Source organism: Leiobunum rupestre, chromosome 4, assembly GCF_980474605.1.
Source record: "Leiobunum rupestre chromosome 4, qqLeiRupe1.1.hap1, whole genome shotgun sequence".
Classification (NCBI taxonomy): domain Eukaryota; kingdom Metazoa; phylum Arthropoda; class Arachnida; order Opiliones; family Sclerosomatidae; genus Leiobunum; species Leiobunum rupestre.
Genome location: NC_143387.1, coordinates 69785198 through 69805587, shown reverse-complemented (window position 1 = coordinate 69805587; position 20390 = coordinate 69785198). Strand labels below are relative to the sequence as shown.

Here is a 20390-nt window from a genome sequence, read left to right as displayed (position 1 = left end):
AGATGCAGCAGTAAACAGCATATGAGTGGAGTTTTTTATGCCATTCTCCAAACCCTAAGTCATCATCATCATCTACAAAATAAAATCAATATTCTGAAATTGATAGCGATAAAAAGGCTGTTTATTAGCCTTGGTAAACACTTACCAAAAACAATTTCTATTTAGTTCAAATTAAGAAGGAAAATTCTAGATAATTTAAATCCGAAAAACGAAACTGTACGCGCCACAACGTGGTAGCCATATGCCACATGGACTAGTTCATATCCCCCTTTTCTCATCCCCGTTTGACCCTATAGTTTTCCGTTAGTTCTTAACTATACCGCCAGAGCGCACATTTAACAATCGCCCGAAGCAAATATTCGGGAACGGGGTGTCCTTGTGTTAATTAGTCCATGGGTATGCCATCGATTTTACTAACACAGTTACTATACCACTGCTATATTATTCAGTGATCTATCAGTTAATCAGCTAGGTTAATACCCAAGTCAAAACAGTTGAAACGTAACCTACGTTCACACGTAAACGATAGAAAACGAAACTTAACCTACGTTCACACGTAAACGATAGAAAACGAAACTTAACCTACGTTCACGGTAGCTAGGTTCACACAACTCCTTCGTATATTAAGCGTCTATTACCCACATTTCATATACACATTTTAGAAATAAAGTAGACTTAAAGAAACTACGAAATTACGAACAAAATTTTTGGAAAACAATATTTTATAATAACTAGCTGCAAAAATGACAACAATAACCGATTTTCTATACATGTTAAGTTTTTTATGAGAATTTTATATATTACATACATGTATATAACTCTATTTAAATAAAAATGATGCAATGAACGAGTATAGAGCGAAATTTTCGAAATATGATACGAGTAACGAGAAAAATTTATTTAGAAGCTCATGAGCTGTCAGTATCATTCATGGACATGATTATTAGTTGCCTAGACTACAATTTATTATTATTACTAGTACTTAATCTCGTTTAATATTATGTTTCTAACAACCCTATATTTAAGCTGTGGGTGAAGAATTTGTTTTAGGAAAATATAAGTGTTTCTCCTCGTTTCGAAGTAGCAATACGTTCAAAGTTCTTGTTAACCTCGTAGTTCCGCAAATTTAGTCCATTTTGAAAATCTGTTATTGCAAAATAGTTCACCGTAACTCTTCCCATTAATTCATTCTTCAGAGACGATATTAATTCGTGTTTTATAGACAATGACTAGCTAGTTAAGAGCAAATTATAAAAATTAATTTGATTTGAGACTAGGTTTAACTATTTTTAAAAAGTATTTGGCGTTTTGAAAATCATCTTTTTCTGGGTGATTTGGACAAGTAATACCGTGATATTTTTGTAACATTTTAATGATTTTGACTGCGGATAATTTCCCAATTATTATTATTATTATTTTAAATTTCAGAGTGCTTTTTGAACTAAAATTGATTTTTATTTAGAATTTAGAACTAATTTAATTTATCCCAGATTTCGGAATTTTCAAATTGATTTCAAGATTTATATATTTTGTTTTCTGTAAATCGTACAGGATTTTGACGAATGCCCGACCCGTTGACCAGTATTCAACCCCCGGCCTGGTTTATTTTTCCCTGATTTGAAAATTCGTTGGGAAATTATCCGTTAATGGGTTTTTTGATTTACTGAGGTCGAATTTTTAATAAACGCGTTTGGAAATCACATTTAACACCGCTTTCGTAAAATTCTAATCACCCTGAACACCAAGCACCTTAGTTTCTCTCGAGTTTTCACATAATTTGTGATCATATTCCATTATGATTAACAATAACATTTGGAATGATTGATGATCTTTGTAAGACTTGGAATCTATTTTTTTAAATCCGACTAGAAGGGTTTTGACATAAGTGTATACTATATCTCTGATGAAAGAAGTGATGTACTTTCACAGGCTCGGGGCGATTCTCTACCAAACGGCGGATGTATACACCGCATCGCGACTCAAAATGTATCGCGTGTATTACTCCGTCTAACGATGTAAAATGTCCAAATTACACTCCGTAGAGATAGTTAAAAACCATGTTTATCCTAATGTTAGTACAGTATAAATAGCTAAGCTAATACCCAAGGAACCACACAGGCCTATGTCAACTAGTGACTTGCGAAGCCAATTACCGGTGGCCGGGTATTTCACCCCGCACTATTTTTATCCGAAAACGTATTTCGGACAATCAGCGGCAGCCTGCGAAGGTACATGTTTCCAGCGAAAAAAATGAACAGGACAAAGACAGAGGCGGACTGGCGACGTTATAGTCAGGTGGCCCTAGTAACCTCACGGTCCCAAGCCATAATTCAAACCACCCCCTTTGGGATTTGTGGAGCTACCCGATTGGACAGTCCGCTTCCGGACGCGGAGATGGATCCTTTTCTCTAAGAGATATAATGTACGTTTTTTTTTAACTATTAGTAAATATTGTATTTCCCTTTATTGGTGAGCGCGAAAGTAGTACCCTGTACTTCCTAGTTTATTTAATCGCGTATTATTTGGGTGCAATGCGTTTAAATTTCGGTTCCGGCTCCGGAGGACTCCCCGGGCGCCTCGATTTTGAGCGCGGTTTCGGAATGTTGGGCCGAGCCTCGTCTGCTCAGGTTGCACTTGTTCGGCGGGACGTCGTGGTGGTTTTTGGGCGCTTTGGCCCGTTTGGCGCGTCCGTCGAGAGAGTCGTCGTGTCGGTGTCCTTTGCTGCACCACTGATAGTCGCGGGACGAGCAGCATTCTCCGCGCACGTACGTGACTAGGATGCGTTTGAAAGCTTCGCGAAATTCCGTGTTGAAAATACTGTATATCACAGGGTTGAGGGCCGAATTGAGGTAACCCAACCAGGTCAAGCCTTTGAAGGTCGTGTCCGAGACGCAAGTCTTGCAGAAGGCGGCCGTGATGTTCATGCAGAAGAAGGGCACCCAGCAAACCAGGAAGACGCCCATGATGATGCCCAGCGTGATGGCGGCTTTGTGATCCATGACGTGATGGGAAACGTGGTTGCTCGAGTTCTTGGCCATCTTGACCAGGGTCACCACTTTTCCGTTGCTGTTGACCTGGCGCGGCGCGCTGACGTGATTGGCCGTGTAGTTCATCTTGGTCACTGCCCGAATGTTCCGAACGTGCTTGCGCGCGTACAAGTAGAGACGCGTGTACAGCGCCACCATCACCACGCAAGGCACGCAGAAGCTGATGGTGGACGACACAACGGCGTACGTCGGGGTCAAGTCCATTGCGCAAGACGGCAGCTCCGGACTGCTGGGGAACTCCTGTCGGTTGTCTTCCGCGACACCTGCCGAGGGACAAGAGAGATAATGGTTTTACTACTTATAGATTCAGCTCTTATGCAACCAAATTGGAAAACCAGGGATGCTCTATTCGTATACCCGAGAGAAAAGTGATAAATAGCCCGTTATTTATCACTATTCTCTTGGGTTTTAATTATAAATATAAATACTCTCTTACAGTGTACTTTCATAGATTGACAAATTGAATCGTATAGCTTTATTTATTCTCTCTTTTCAATTCCCAATAGAGATAATTTAAGAGTTTCTCAGTAGTATAGCTTTTGACCTTTCTCTTTCGGCGTAACAAAATTCCTAGTCACTCTACATTTCAAATTAGACGCAATAATCTCGGTAAAGCCTTGGGGCTGGTTTTCGCTCGGGCAAAAACGTTGAGATCGATAAATATTTTGTATCTTATTATTTTTACCTATTTTCGTACACTCGAAAAAACGCGTTATAGAATTTCTCCAAAATAAATTTCGCAGTAAGCCTTGGCAAGTTTTAAAACCTACTCATCAAAACAATGTTTGAGAGTTGGGGAGCGACCGACGTAATAATAACGAAACCGATATTCCTTATTGCAGTTTGATATTCATATTAGAAATGAATAAATTAATGGTAAAAATTAATAAAAACATGGTAAAAATGAAACAATTCGTGGTAGAAATGAATGAATTCGTGGTAGAAAAACTATAAATTAATAAATTCATGGTAAAATTAATAAATTCATGGTAAAATTAATAAATTCGAGGTAGAAAAACTATAAATTAATAAATTCATGGTAAAAATGAATAAATTCGTGGTAGAAATGAATGAATTCGTGGTAGAAAAACTATAAATTAATAAATTCATGGTAAAATTAATAAATTCATGGTAAAATAATAAATTCGAGGTAGAAAAACTATAAATTAATAAATTCATGGTAAAAATGAATAAATTCGTGGTAGAAATGAATGAATTCGTGGTAGAAAAACTATAAATTAATAAATTCATGGTAAAATTAATAAATTCGTGGTAGAAAAACTAGAAATGAATAAATTCATGGTAGAAAAACTAGAATTAAATAAATTCATGGTTAAGCTTAATAAATGTTTTTGAGTCGACACTCTCTGTCACGACTTAATAATTTTACTTAGTGGAAACCAGATGATCCTACAAAACCACCATTGCATCTAAAAATATTTTCTCGAAGTTAAATACTTTTCTTACAAGCTTAGCAAAAATAAATAATTCACGAAACACGCTGATTTGGGTTTTTCTTTGTCTTCTATTCTTGCGAGGCTTAAACAGGGACGCTCTGAAAAACCGCTTACGAGATGTTCTAGGCGTTTTTCTTAACCTTGTATCTCGTCAGCCGCCGAAGAAAGTTTAAGCTGTCTATAAAACGTGTAGGTTGAAACGTGTAAATTTTTGGTTTTAATCAGTATCCATCCGAAGCCTTTTCGTTAGGCTAAAAAGTATCGTTTCTTCTCGACCGTTTTACAGCGCTTACACTATCTATTTAATGCGGTCTGCTTGTTTCCCCCAGAGAGACATCGCTCAAAAAATGTGCTTTTTCCCCCGCTGCCGAAAGAGTTCTTTGTGGCATAAATCTTGAACGGCGGGGCGTCCTTTTTGCTTTAAAAAGACATTACTCAAAGCTATCTTTATCGTAGTCTCTCTCCGCGAGAAAACAATAGATAAAGACACGTCGTGCAGTCTATCAAAATGATAACGAAAAATCGGGTATCGCTGGTCCTTTGTCTTAAGTTTGTGCTCTTAAGTTTGCCGAGTATTTAGAGCTTAGAGGCGTCTACATTTATCCCTGCCAAAAACAGACTCTCAATTAGCCCTACTCGCATCGCAAATCGCTCCCGGAGAGCGGATGGTGGTTTGTTAACGAACCCAAAATAGCCCTTGAAAATTTACCGAGACAATAACAAAACCAGTAAACGCCAATTGGAAAAAGTTAGGGTCATTAGTGAATTTAAGGTTTAGGAATTATTTTACATCTTCCGTAACAATTTCGACTCTAAAAGATTTTTTTGCGATATACTCTACTTATATACAGTAGCGTAGCCAGGATTTTCGGTGAGGGGGTGCGCGCAATTGAAATACAATTGTATATAAGTAGAAAATGATTTTGGAATTATTTCTTAATAAACCAGGTCCAAAACTCAGTATGTGTAAAATATAAAGCTGCTAAAAGCGGAACATACATGGTTTCGCCATGATATTATTGAAATTTTCGTTTGGCAAATTTAGCATTAATTTCCATTTAACTCATTTTACAGTGGGGATATAGAATATCATTTTACGATCAAACAAAGTAATTTTAATGTTATTGGGTTCACCCTGGGAATTTCGATTTTATCGTACGTTTTCGAAACAGAAATACAGTTAAATGTCAATCCCATATATTTGGTTTTGTTGTGTAACTATTGAGTTTTTCCTTTCGTTAAAACCATGTAATTCCAAAGAAAGTTGTTTTTTCCAAGAAAATATTTCCCATGGTAAAACAAATTTCTGGAAGATGTTAGTACCGAAATTTTTTTGTTCCGCGAGGCCCCGATGCCAGCCAGAGAATTGGGAGTGGACAAAAAAGGGGATACACATTGGGTATTTTTAAAAAGTTATGGTGTCAAAGAAAGAGCTCTAGCAGAGGAATCGATGTCTTAACCGTTATAACGCCGCTCACGTGCGATAAACTCAATGTCCTGATAGCATCACTTTAATGCAAGTAATTTTGAACGCCTGGATAGTTACGGAATTTAACCTTTTTGTGAGGGGGCACATTTTTTCGAAAATTAACATAAGTGGCGCCTTGAAATGTTTTTGGTGTTCAACAAAAAAAACCTTGCTTTCTGAAGCAGACTATTCTACACCTTCGACAAAGACAAGTGGTAAAAAAGGAAAACTTCAACGAATAGAAGTTTAAAAAAAAATAAACATGAAGGGCATAGAATATTCTTTGAGGGTGAGTGGATTAAATTGAGGGGGCAGGTGGGGGGAAATAAAAATTTCATTTGAGAGGGCAACATTTATTTTTGAGGGGGCATCGCCCCAGAATACCCCCCCCCCCGTGGCTACGGGCCTGGAGAAAAGCGAACGAATTTGATAATTTGCTTAGAAAGTCGTGAAATTTTAAGTAATGAAAAACGTGTAAAAAAATAACTAGAGAATTTGAAACGGTTAGCGATAAAGCAAGAGAATTTGAACATTGAATTTTAAACGTTGTTAAAAACGTCAAGGAATGGCAGGGAATTTAATTGAACTAAAAAAACCTTTTTGAGGTTATCAGCTTATTTCAAAATTTAAGTAAACAAATTGTCTAATTTAGGTTTAGAAGATTTCTGGAAATGGTCAGAAGAAACACTGGAAAAAACGTGAATTTGACTGTATATAAAATACAAACCCTGAAGGAATGAGCTGTACATAACATACCTGGCACGGAATGTTTTTTGGGTTTGTGCCAACCCAAGCTGATGGGCAGGAAAGAGACGAGGGCGGACAGAAGCCAGATGGCGGCGATCGAGGACAGGACGACTCTCTTGGTCATCCATCGGCCGTAACGCAGGGGATCCTTGATATGGATGAACCTGTCCAGGCTGATGGCGCAGAGATTCAGGATGGACGAGGTGCAACACATGACGTCGAAAGCGATCCAGGTTTCGCAGAATTGCGAGCCGAAGACCCAGTAGCCCATCAGGTCATTGGCCAGCGCGAAACTCTCGACCAGGGCGGCCACGAAAAGATCGGCCAGAGCCAAGGAAGCTAAGAAGAGGTTGCTCAGCTTGCGAAGACGCCGGTCGGTGTAGATGGCCAGGCAGACCAACAGGTTTCCGGCGATGGAGGAAAAGATGACCAACGACAGGAAAATGCCCACCAAGTACTTGGACGCGAGCTCCCAAGTTAAAGTGGAAGAGTAGTCGTCGGTTGGATCGGCGGGAATCAATAATTCGGACAAATCGGACCCACTAAAAGACAAATATAAATAGATTATTTCGATTTTTCAACCATAGATATAAAAATGTATATAAAGGTCTAGATAAATTTCGGGGCGTCTAAGCCTAACATAAAATACGGAATTGACAACTAGCAGACACCGAGGAAGGCACGTGACCAAGAGCGCGAGCTCTCTTAGCATTTTAGTACTAAGTGCTTGACCTTTCCGCAGGCCGTAGTCTTTAGACACCATCTGTTGGTGACTTTTAGTATAATTTTTAAGCAGGAGACAATGGCTCTCGCGACGATAGCACGAGCTTTCTTACCGATAGATAGCGCCTTATAAGGATAGCCTGCAGAAATTACTCGTTTCTGCTAGCTGTCACCTCCGTATTCACTCCCTTTGAAATATTTTATCTAGACCTTTATATACGTTTCCTATATCTATGTTTTCAACTAAACATTTTTAAAAATATTGATTTAAATATTTGAAAACGTAGGGCATATTGAAGGCATGTGCTTAATAAAACGTTCCGTTAATCCACTGCTATCAGAATTCACCTTATTATTTTAAACCACGTATTAATATTCCGGAGTTTTTGCACTCAGGTCACGTGACATACTATAGGTACAGGCCTAAAGTACCCCGAAACGATAAATCAAAGTAGTTGCTTATCCTTTCTACGTGTATATTTTCTATGCTCTGCGCGTGTACTTTTAATAGCGAACACTCTCCACTCCAAAATGACAAGCTACTTATCTCCAGCATCCTTTCGTTTCATAGACGTGGGATCGAACCAAATCACAGCTTTTAATTTTAGTCAAGAGATGGCTCTAATGTTAATATAACACCCGTGTTAATATTTAATATTGCGTTAGATTATGAAATAAGCCAGAATGCATTTCGGTACAAAGATATGGAAGAATAAAATTAATCTCTGGTACCACCCTCGGGTACTTCGTAGCGAAAGATCGTCTGCTTTAAAATTACAAAACGTTCACATAGATGGGGATCGTCTGTGTGAAAGCGGCAGAACTTTCACTACGAAGCAAGCGAGGGTGAACCTTAGAATCCCTGCACTTTCATTTTCTTAGATACCTGAATTCATTATTTATACAACGAAATGCTTGGTCCAGGAATTAACGCCTTTAGAGCTGAAATTTGTTCCTTAATTAGAGAGGTTAAGCAAAACACTCTAGAAGTTTGAACATCAACGTGGGGAGTCACGTGAACATTTCAGACGTTTTAATTTCCCCGTTTGTACTTTGGAGTCGAATATTTAACACCTTCAAGACTACGCCATATTTCTGTCGAGCTAACGTGAGACGTCGTAATATATTTATAGTGTTTAAATATAAATACTGATAATTATAATTTTCCAACTCAACAGATCGATATAGTTACGCCAAATTATTATTTATCAAGCAGCATACTTGTTAAAAAGCGTAAATACTTGTTTGTATTGAAATATGCCTAGGACTTGTTTAATTAAGACGAATTTGGCAAAATAAGTACGATAATACAAAGAGGGACATTCGTGGTACACCCGTTCACACGAAGAAACAAATAAACACTCATACCCGTACATCAGACTTGGAAATAGCGGGAGTCCTGGGGCCAATGGCTCTTAAAAAAAACAGGGGCCCCTTAAAATAAATCATTCGAAAGGGGGTTGCGGGCCACCGGGGCCCCCAAATTTACTAAAAATAGTTATAAAAAACTTCAGAAACACTGTTTTCCTACCCTAGTCGAGGGCGAAATATAGCGTTAAAGTTAACGTTTTAAAGTCAATAAATGCTTGCGTAAGTAAGGTAACCAATTTTTATTATCGTATTCTCCCTCCCTATTTTTAAAATGTTTCCCCCATTTCACCCCCCTTGGGCCAGTGGCCCTCATTAAAAATAAACTTAAGGGGAGCCGGGAGACAGCAGGGCCCCCGTTAAATATATCACTATTTCCGAGTCTGCCGTACATAACGTCTGTTTTAGTATTGTTCAAACGATGTTTTTAATTTTTCGTGTACCCTGGGTTAGCGAAAGGTGTGTAATTTGTTGAATTCGAGTATTCAAATTAAGGATACCCTAGACTTGAGACTATTTTCAATTTCACCAGAAATAAAAAAAAAAGTGGATTTTAATGAAAAATTCGATTGCAAACGTACTTTCTTGGATCTTCGAACGTAGAGTTAAAACTTCTAGAGCGCTTTGCTTAACCTCTATAGACAGGTTAAACCGTTAAGCCCGATTGGAAAATTAAAGTGTTGGAGTGTATTTTCCACGCAGTTTTATTGTGCGCGGACTGTTTCGCGCCCACTTTATCCCTAGTGTAGGATTAGACGACTTTCCGGCGGTATTTTATTTAAAGTTTTCTGGTTAAAGTAAGACTCACGATGAAAGTATTGAAATTATAGACTATAATCTGTTAATCTTCAATTATAACTGTTCTGTGGGTAGCGCTTCCAACCGCCAATTGATCCGGTTATTAGAAAGTTTCAGCAATCCATTTTTTAGGCGTAAACGCGAACGTCTACGTCTCTTCCCGATGTTTGGTTTAAAATTTCGTTCGGCAAAAATTGTTTCAAATGTTTTACGTCTAGCGAAGCGAAAAACGGCGCCATCTATGTTTCAAATAGTATACTGATAATTTCACGTTGCCACATGCACCAACAATATGTTTCTAAGAAAATGGTGTGAAGGCCATATGCACCCAATAAAACTGCATTTAGAAAAAAAAAGTGACATACAACATTTTGTTTGCTGTTCGACCTAACTAGTTAAAACAAGTTGGCGAGCCAAAATATACCTCTCCTCGGAAGAATGGTCCCTAGTGGTATTAATTTCTCGAGACGACCCTCAAAGATATCTCCGCAATTCAGAGTTATTTACGAAAAACGTATTCTCGGTTCAATCCCTGCCCGGTATAAATTTTTAATTTTAATTTAAATAATTGAGACGAGTTTGATTTATTCAGAATATTATAAATTAAGAAGTTAGACTTACTAAAACAATGCACAATTGAATTTAACCCTTTTTGCAGTACATGCTTATCAGTTGAATATAATACGAAGCAAATTTTAATGGAAGAAATATCTACAGATGGTATTTGTATTTTTCTCGCTTACGAAATACTTGCCGCATCTCTAACGCTCATTTTATTTCAACAGTCGTAGACTTCCAGTTGACGTTGCGACACGTACCGCATGAAAAAGACCAATACCATCCAATTTTCAATATCATATAATGACTGCGTTAGAAATCGTAGATATCCAAATATCCACACCAAATATATTTACAAGAAGCAAAAAACTTACCATCAACAAAGCACAGAGAGCCACTTTACTAACCGACAGCTCTTAAAGCAATAAACGTTAAATTATCGACTTTGCATTAACACAACTATCTATAGGTCGATAAGAAAACCCGTAAATAAATAACAAAAAAACTAACAAAGTGGACCACCCACAGGGTCTACCCTTTAACCCTCTTATCTCGGCTGACTGCGCTAAAACAAGATTTGACCTTTAAAATTGCATACGTAAAATATAATTCACAAAAGAGTAAAATGTTGTTGAAAAAAAATTTACAGAAGTGTAAAATGTTGTTGAAAAAAAATTTACAGAAGTGTAAAATGTTGTTGAAAAAAAATTTACAGAAGTGTAAAATGTTGTTGAAAAAAAATTTACAGAAGTGTAAAATGTTGTAGGAAAAAAATTGACGTCAATAACTTTATAACAGCGTAAAGGACTATCGCTTAGCTGTTTTTGAAAAACACCGAAGCTTAACAAGCGTGGGTGGCTGAGGTGTTAGAGTAAATCTCTCCACGCAGCAGACCCGGGTTCGATTCCCGGCCGGCGCCAATAAATCACAAATAGACACTAAGACGAATACCGTGAACAATTGGTGGAAACCCTGCCATTGGAAGTTGAGAGGTTGTTAAACACTCAGCATTCGGTCCGTCCCAAAAGTCAACAAGAAAGAGTTGGAGAGAAAATGCATGTACACACAACCAATACAAACACAACCAACACTAACATAACACACTCAACACCCACAACCGTCATAACAGAAACTAAACATTCACACCCTACACATAAACATTAAAATAACGTAATATCCAATCAAACTGCATCCACACTGTCGCGACGGTGAGCGTAAAACCATCAAAACCAAACCCAACCGCATTGTAATCCGTTAACGCTCACCGTCAAACGGTGGTTTTGCCATCCGTTAGACTTCGCTCCCTAATTCCTAGCAACTGCGAACGTAAAGAGCCCTAGCAACTGCGAACGCGGTGATTTCAACACAAAGCGTACGCAGTGATTACACTTTGCCCCGAAAATGCGTACGCGTTCACAGGACACACACACCTACCCACAGACACGGTGATTGTATAACCCCTCCAGGGTACAAAGTACCCTCGGAGAGGTAAAAACAGCTTTTGTTGTTAGTTGCGTTTTCCTGTGTTCCCGACGTTCCCAATGTCAGGTAAATTTATCGGATCTAGGCTAGGAATGGGTTGCTGTACACAAAACATCTTTACCATGGTGAAATATAATAAAAACAAATAATAAATTTAATGATACTGATACTTCACGTTATGATAAACTGTTTATTAAAATTAAACTTTTTGGGGAACTTTCGAGCGCACAGGTCGTATTTTTCAGAAATCTGAAGGTAATCGGTTTGACAGATCAAATTAATCTTTTATATTCCCCATGGGGCAATCTGATCTCCAATTGTATCTGACTCAATATCCCAAGAAACCGAACGAAACGGATCGGCTACAATTCATCTCACCAAATTCAGTTATCTGACTTATACGTTTAGTATTTTATAATCTTATGAAAAGCAACTCAAAATAAACGGAAATTTAAATTTAATCGGGGTAAGGGGAGATCATAGATATAAGGAATGTATATAAAGGTCTAGATAAATTTCGGGGCGTCTAAACCTAACATAAAATACGGAATTGACACCTAACATAAAATACGGAATTGACACCTAGCAGACACCGAGGAAGGCACGTGACCAAGAGCGCGAGCTCTCTTAGCATTTTAGTACCAAGTGCTTGACCTTTCCGCAGGCCGTAGTCTTTAGGCACCATCTGTTGGTGACTTTTAGTATAATTTTTAAGCAGGAGACAATGGCTCTCGCGACGATAGCACGAGCTTTCTTACCGATATATAGCGTATTATAAGGATAGCCTGTAGAAATTACGCGTTTCTGCTAGCTGTCACCTCCGTATTCACTCCCTTTGAAATATTTTATCTAGACCTTTATATACGTTTCCTATATCTATGGGGGAGATCGAGCACTGTGAGGCATCTGAAATCTGGGTCACCTTCTGTTTGTCGGTTTTCAATGAATTCACCAGGGGCTAAGCACTGTCAGATAGACTGTACAGTGTACACTGATTACGCGTACTCAACACTATTATAGGTACACACTTTAAAGAGTACTCGTACTATCATTAGTACAGTCAAAGGTACGGGTGTGTACACCGATTACGTGGAGTGAATAGCCTCTCGTGAATTCGGATTAGTTTCGGGTTTAACTATCTGTTTTACATTTTGACCATTATCAACAGGCGGTAGCATAAATTGCAAGGTATACTGGGTAAAATATCTTCCGGGAAACATCAAACGGTAGAAACCTTTAAAAATTGTCAAGTGGTTATAAAATTGTTTTGGTGTTTATCGTTAAACAGCGACTTCCAGCTTCATTTAATAAATCTTTAAAAGCTTAGCTTTTAAAGAAAGTCGTAACTAAAATTTTGTGGTAAGTTTTTAAATATTTTTATTTTTTTAATAGAAAAAATATTAATTTTTTAAACTTAATTTAACGAAGGCTCTTACATTAATTGTGATAGTGATGTTAAATGGTAATAGTTAGTGTAGGGAGCTGTTGGCTCGTTCGCGTGATATGCAGGGCTTGCCGAGGCTTGCCACCACCCTACTGCTCATTGTAACCCGGCCACCTGGATTATTGGCTTTAAAAGTTGCTTGACGACTTCGGCCTATCTATGATCTAGGCTTAGTGAAGCAGCCCCTATGTTTTGACCACGGCCAACCTCGATCGCGGAAGCGCGTTATAGAAGTTGGCAGTGCTATGACGAATTTCCGGGAACATTTTAACAAGTTAGCTAAGACCAAAACAATTTATGCTATCGCCTTCTGGTCTGATAAAATCTGATCGTAAAGGCGGATAATATGTCTATCGTAATTATTAACTCGGTTCAGATAACGCATCTGTTATTTGCTAATCGGTTGGAAGCGCTATTTTTGGATGGTTAATAATAAAAAAGTATCCATCTATACTCGAAGTCACTGTTACTTTCGAGCACTACCAAAGGCGGGATTTTTCGGCCGCCACTAAATAAAGTGATTTATGTGAAATATTATTAGATTATAATTAGGTGAAATTTATTGTCTGCCACTAATACAAAGTAAGAGCTTGAAGTGGCTTGTAAAAAAGTTAGTATTTTTGTAAAAATATTTTGCCACTTAAAATACCTCAATCACCTTCATTCGTAATAACAAAAGTGACATAAGACCCAAAAGTGTGTCAACTCTACCTTTGCGCCCGTTAAAATATTTACTGAGAGCTAGTCTCACAATAGACTACATAACCTACTAGTTGGAATAGTACTAGTAACTGTATATTTAGTCTATGGTCTTACGCGATTTTCTCTCTTCGATTAACTCGCCCGAAGACATACGTTCTAAAACGCCTCACTCGGCGGCGCTGGAGTGGAGAAAATTTCAAATTTTGATGACGTAATTTCAACCCCCTCTCCCACTCCCTGTTTTTACCTCGAGACAAGCTCCCATTAAACATTTTACCGTACTGACACACTTTTGGGTCTTATGTCGCTTTTGGTAATAACATTACTTCTACATTTAAAAGATCATGGCAACCCCGTTTTAAAAGATTTTTCAACTGAAGACTAACGATTGGACAGAAAACAGATAATTTTTATACGTAAATTAACTTTATGCTTTTTCTGCAAAGTCCTTAAGTTGCGAGATAATTTGGTATCTGTGGGAGCTTTTATTTTAAAATTGCACCTTCAAACAACGGAAGATAACTAAGGCCATCTATTGAGCAGACAATGAAGCTACTCGGATGTTTATTAATGTTAGTTGTCTGAGTTAACATTGATTTCGAGTATAGGATGTCGCAGCAGTGGCGGCAGTCTCTGAAGGGACGACTCAGCTGATCCGGCAAGAAGTCCTCGATGAAGACTCCGAACATCTAAGTATCTGGATACACTGTACCTTTCTTTCTCGCGTCTCCACGCGTTATGGTGGACTCCGCTAAACTTTGTTAGCCCACAAGCAACTAAGAACTTGTTCTGCCACGTGGCTAATCTCACAAACGTCGGCAGCTGCTCGTAGTAACAATGCTCGCCCAACGATAAATGTCTATAAGTGTATCGTAGAACATCCGCTTAACGGGTGTTCCCAATTTTGTTTAAACTTAATTTGCATTAATATCTTTAGTTGATTAGTTGTAGTAGTATATTTGATTTAGCTAGTTAATTAATTAGGTGCACCGTAAGATTTAAGTTAGCATAAGTTAGGAGTGTATGAATATCTACTTTTAAATAATAATTAATAATTAATAATAATTTGGTAACTTTCTATTTATGTTTTTTAATATTCCAACTAACAATTCCCCTAGACAAATATTATCTTAATTTTGCTGCAGGTCTCAATAGTGAAAGCCTCGTGGATTCCTGGAACGTATCATAGTGGATATAAATTCCCACAAAATTGGGGGTCCGCCCGGGATACCGACGCTCCTGGCCAGAAAACGCCTTACTCCCCTTTTTGGGAAAACCCAACTCTTACTCTCCGAATAACCAACACGTGGAGAAAACCAGATTGGCCTAACCCATATCTATATAGTCTGTAGTGTATTATTAAGGGGCCTCGCAAGGCCGATCAACATGTCAAGTTGAAATTAGCATTTCTAGCTAAGTTTCTAGTATGATTTAACAAAGTTTGATCCAGATATGATCAAAATTGAACAGATTAATTATTGTAAAAATATTGTATTAAATCTTGCACAAAATCTCATCAAATCTTATTGGATTACAAAATTTTGGATAAAATATTTAACAAATCGCCCTGGATCAAAATATTTTGATTCCAAATTTATAAATCTTTCTGGATTAAAACTATTTTGAATCCTAGTTTGATCCACAAATATTTGATCCTTTTCATATTTAATTGGATCCAATATAAATCCTATGTCCAAAATTTTATCAAGTCATTGTAGTAAAGGACTATATTTGGAACAGCTACAATAGGGGCGCGCATTTTTAGAACTTTGCCTAGGGCCTCGAAACCCACAAAGCCACTACCGTGTAGCAGGATCGACACAGATTCCATCAGGATCTCTAAAAACTTTAAATCATTTTCACTTTTTAGTCGAAGGATTTATTTTTAAATTTAAAGGAAATGGATTTTGAGTGAGATGCGTGTTCGATTTTATTTCTACTCTCAGGGGAAATGTTTTTAAAAATATCGGAATAAGATTTATAGTCTAGATTTTTTTCCGTCCTTCGTCGCGAATATTTTTCAGGTGTGACCCCGGGGACCTTACGAGAGTACGATGGAAAAAAGTGTTTATTTGGTGGGAGCGCACTTACGGAGTCCTGGTGCCGTAATCCGGTAGGGGCGGGAAAGTGTTGTTATCGAGTTCCAGAACGTCCGTCATGCTTGTCTCTGTGGTCGTTGTTGGCGCTGGTTGCTGTCGCTGTTATTATTGCACCGCGAATGGTATTTTGGGAATTCTCGCTGGAATTGGCCCTTTTGCTGATCATGGCTGGCTGCACTGACCATATTTTCGTCGTCGGTTCTCAGCCTCCTCGGCCATCCACGATTTCGATTCTGATCAAATATCGAACCAAAAAAGAAATAAAATTTCAATTTACAGAATCCCATCTATTCAAAATGTCGTCTGGAGGCATTTGTCGCGTTGGAAACCAGTTGGAAAAGGAAACATACAGTTTGGGTACAGAGGCGTAGCAAAGGGCGAGGGTGGAGGGGGGCTTTGACCCTGGGCACCGATGGCTAGGGGGCGCCAAAGGAACGCCCAATGTGAAATGGATTTGTTGGATTATATTTTTGAAACTTGACATGTACACTTTTTTTTAAATAAACCAAAATAATGGGGTTTTCCAGGGGCAACGGGAGGGGGCACCAATTTGGGTGTTTTGTCCTGGGTGCCTAATATCCTCGCTACGCCACTGTTTGGGTACTTCTTTAACATTGGTCGAGAAAAGCAAAATAAGCTTAATTTAATATTAATTTCATTCTTAATTTTAATTTAATAATAATTTAATACGACATTTTAATTTAATATTAATTTAATACGACATTTTAATTTAATATTAATATAATACGACATTTTAATTTAATATTAATTTAATACGACATTTTAATTTAATATTAATATAATACGACATTTTAATTTAATATTAATTTAATACGACATTTTAATTTAATATTAATTTAATGAAACATTTTATTTTAATATTAATTTAATACGACATTTTTATTTATGCTTAGTTTTAAATCAATAATAAAGTTATGCTTAGTTTTAAATCAATAATAAAGTTATGCTTAGTTTTAAATCAATAATAATTTTATGCTTAGTTTTAAATCAGTAATAATTTAACCTAGTGTCGTAAGTCGGAAAATTTTCCGCGGAAAATGACCAAGGTCTTTTTTCTAAGGCTGTGCGATTAGTGGTTTTAGGCAATCGAGTCGGTTATCGAGTATCAAATTTTTTTCATCGAGTATTCGAGTCGAGTAAAATTGAAAGTCGAGTCGAGTAATCGAGTACTTGATTAAGGGGAAACTTTCTCTTATTCTAGTCGAGTAACTAAAAAAAAACCTCGAGTAATATTTTTAACGAGTCGGGTTATCGAGCACTTGATTAGGAGCTGGTTTTATTTAATTAATTATGAAATTAAATTTAAAAGGAGTATAAAGTAACTTTCAAGGCTGAAAATATTCCTTTAATTTAAATGAACCACAGTTTCCCCAACTTTGTAGGTACAATTTATTGCCCCCCAAAAAGTTTTAAAAACCCCCTTTGGAACTTTGTAGCTACGAGGATAAAAAAAAGAGCAGCTTATTCGAGTAATCGGGTCCACAAATATGAAATTTTTTGGTACTCGGTAATAGACGAGTATTCTCCAATTACTTATTCGAGGTGGAGTTCGAGTACTCGACCTCAAAAAAGGCCGAGTACTCGATGATGTTCAAGTACTCGCACAGCCCTACTTTTTTCCGGAAACGGTTTTGGAAAATTTTCCGCATTTTATTTTTCCGGAAAATTAACAACTCTATTTTAACCCCTTTTTTAAATTTGTTTTGTTCGGAAATTACGCTTTTAAGCTTAACCTCCAGCCCCACTAAATAGTGGGCCCCATACTCTTACAACAACCCCTGCGAAAGAGTTAGCAGTATTCCAAGGGCTGCTCTACCTTTGTTAATGGTGTCAACATAAACGGAAATTATTAATTTGGTCCGTTTTTCAGAGGATAATCAGTTTAATGCGCCAGACTAAAAAATGGAAGAATACAAATATGTGTAGCGTTTCTTTTGCGATTTTTAGTCTCGGCTGTTCTCCATATCCATATCCGCTACAGCTCTTTATTTGACGTGTTGTCATTTAAAAAGCATTAAACTTGGTATACAATACTATACACAGATGAAACAATATACTTCAGCTACCTGTTCAGATCATATTCCCATATTGACCATAATCATTTAATAAAAAGTATTTAAAATTGGCGTTTTAAGTAACACTTTACTCATCGTTCTGGATATTTATAGTGTCTTATAGATTTGGTTTTTATAAGTTTCAATACTTTAATCTATCAATACAGCGCGTTGCTAAAGTAGTCCTCATTCCATCTGGTGGCAGAAAACGTTAAAAAATATTCGCAGGGTTTCCCTTTAAGTCGACATAATGATTAATTATAAACGTTTCTTCGAAAGATAAAATTTCATTGCATTTGTATTGCCTGCTTGTACTTGGATATTTACTATTTTTATAGTAATATCTGTATACTCTATTTATAAATATTTATTTGTAGGAAAATTCTAATTTGATCACGCCATCTAGTATCGAGCTATGAAACGTTTTCTTTTTCTTTACGTAAAATTAGTTACGGAAAAGTTAATTTTAATCTTAATTTAATAACAATATAATTACCGAATTTACCGATTTAATTAATTAAAATTAAAATGAATAGGAATATAAATGGTTGATTGTGAATCACTGCATCGAGTCACGGCCAACTTTGATCTCGCGCTATAGCGGCCAACCCATTCGCCGAAATTCCGCGAACAAGGATTTTCCCGCTATAAACTGTAGGAGTTCAGCGCCACGCTCGTTTTTATATTGGCTTCAATGAAAAAACTATTCTAAAAATAATATTCCGCTAGAGGCTCTCAACACCGATAGACATTTTTTTGCTCGTACGTTAACATAGAAACTTCAACGATTGGGTTGGCCGAGTAAAATGTAAAGTTACTGTTATAATTTGAAATGCAATTTTCAGTTGGCCTTGGTAAGTACTTCCTGCTACTCGTACGTTCTCGGTAACTTTATTACGTTTTCGGCATTATCGATTCGACAAAAGAGGAAATTAAAGGGAAACAACGTTTTTAAAAACCTTCGCAAATGACCAAAGACCTAATTCAGCCATTTATACTGGTTGAAATTGAAAGGGGGGGGGGGGATGGCCATTGTCTCTCCTCTTACAATCCTCTCATCGCCATCCTCATCTTCGCGCTCATTTTTCGCCAAATCGCCAAATTCAGTGTCTCTTCTTCGAACTGGTTTCGGTTCATTTCTAATCCTTCGGACTTTGTTCCTTTTGTGTCGCCGGTTCTTTGTGAAAAAAGCCTTCGTTTTCAATAATTAGGAAATGGACTCTAAATAAAGGTGAAATATGCTATTTCCAAAATACCACTTATTTTGTGTGAAGAAAGATTTCCTCACCTCAGTTTAAAAAAGTAGTAACTCTAAAAAGGGGCGATTTCTTTATATTTTATATATTATGATATTAATTATATTAATAGTAATAAAGAAAGGTATGACATTTTTGGTTTTGAAAATGTATATTAATTTTTTAGTAAGTTCAAGCTAGGAGAATAGGCTTCCAAACTGTGATTGACAAATTCAATTAGTATTTTAGATGGGTTTCCGTCCAAAAGGTTGCCAAACAATACGACAATACCCCTTAAAATTAATTGTTTTTAACATTGTCCCTAAAGTATATGTACAGCTAGAAGCAACAAACACAGCACCCCACACTAGGAGAACGCAACCCGTCAAAAGTCGTGCATTTTCTTGCGTTCATTTTTCATTGGTTAGACGTTTTAGCGCCTGCTGCCGTCGCAAGGGGAAAAATCGTTCAGCGTAAAGGTTCGTCCAATGAAATTTGTTAGGATATTATTTTCATGAAGTTTTAAAGTAAGTTCAAATTAGGATATTATTTGTTTGGGAAATTTTATAGTAAGTTTAATTTATAATATTGATTTGGAAAAATTTACAGTAACTTTAATTTACGATATTATTTGTTGGAAAATTTAATATCAACTTCAACTTCCAAAATGAAAATATAGCAACTGGACCTTAGGTATTAGCCTAGCTGATTATTATAAGATAAATCTACTGTAGCTTGATTTTAAGTTTTTATATAATAATAGGAAATTATTTATTACATATTTTAAACCAAACGTTTATATTATGTTTTTTTTTTGGATTATTCCTGATAGGTGAAAGGCTTCGAAATTTTAATTTTCTAAAAAATCTTGATTTTTGAAGTTACGACATTTTAAAACTCGGGTAAAGGCATATTCCTGGACTATTTCTCATTGGACTTTTTCATGTTTTGAACTTTTAAATTTCAAATTCCGATTTACTCCGTTGTTAAAATTTTAATGATACAATAATTATTCACGTGTGCTCTTGTAAGTAGAGTGCGCGTGTATTTTATATTCTTTAGAAAACGAATCTCGCGTTTCCACCATTGAAATGGAAATGAAGCTAAATATTGTCTTTTTTCCCAGAGTTTTAATTTGGCTTTTAAAAGTGTTCCGAAGAGTTGTTCTATTGCTATTCCAATGGATC

The 20390-nt window shown here is 36.9% G+C and overlaps 1 protein-coding gene across 1 annotated transcript in view; it reads right to left on the bottom strand.

Moving 5' to 3' along the window:
* Window positions 1–888: 888 nt before the first annotated feature.
* The window catches only part of LOC149948877 (dopamine receptor 1-like), a 146733-nt gene continuing 127231 nt past the window's right edge, over window positions 889–20390 (bottom strand). Inside the window, exons 2-4 of the mRNA XM_090174053.1 lie at window positions 15886–16126; window positions 6729–7261; window positions 889–3310 (exon numbers count right to left, since the gene is read on the bottom strand). Of these exons, the coding sequence (XP_090030179.1) occupies window positions 2538–3310; window positions 6729–7261; window positions 15886–15953 (1374 nt within the window). The 5' untranslated portion in view covers window positions 15954–16126 and the 3' untranslated portion in view covers window positions 889–2537. The remainder of the gene's footprint in view (window positions 3311–6728; window positions 7262–15885; window positions 16127–20390) is intronic.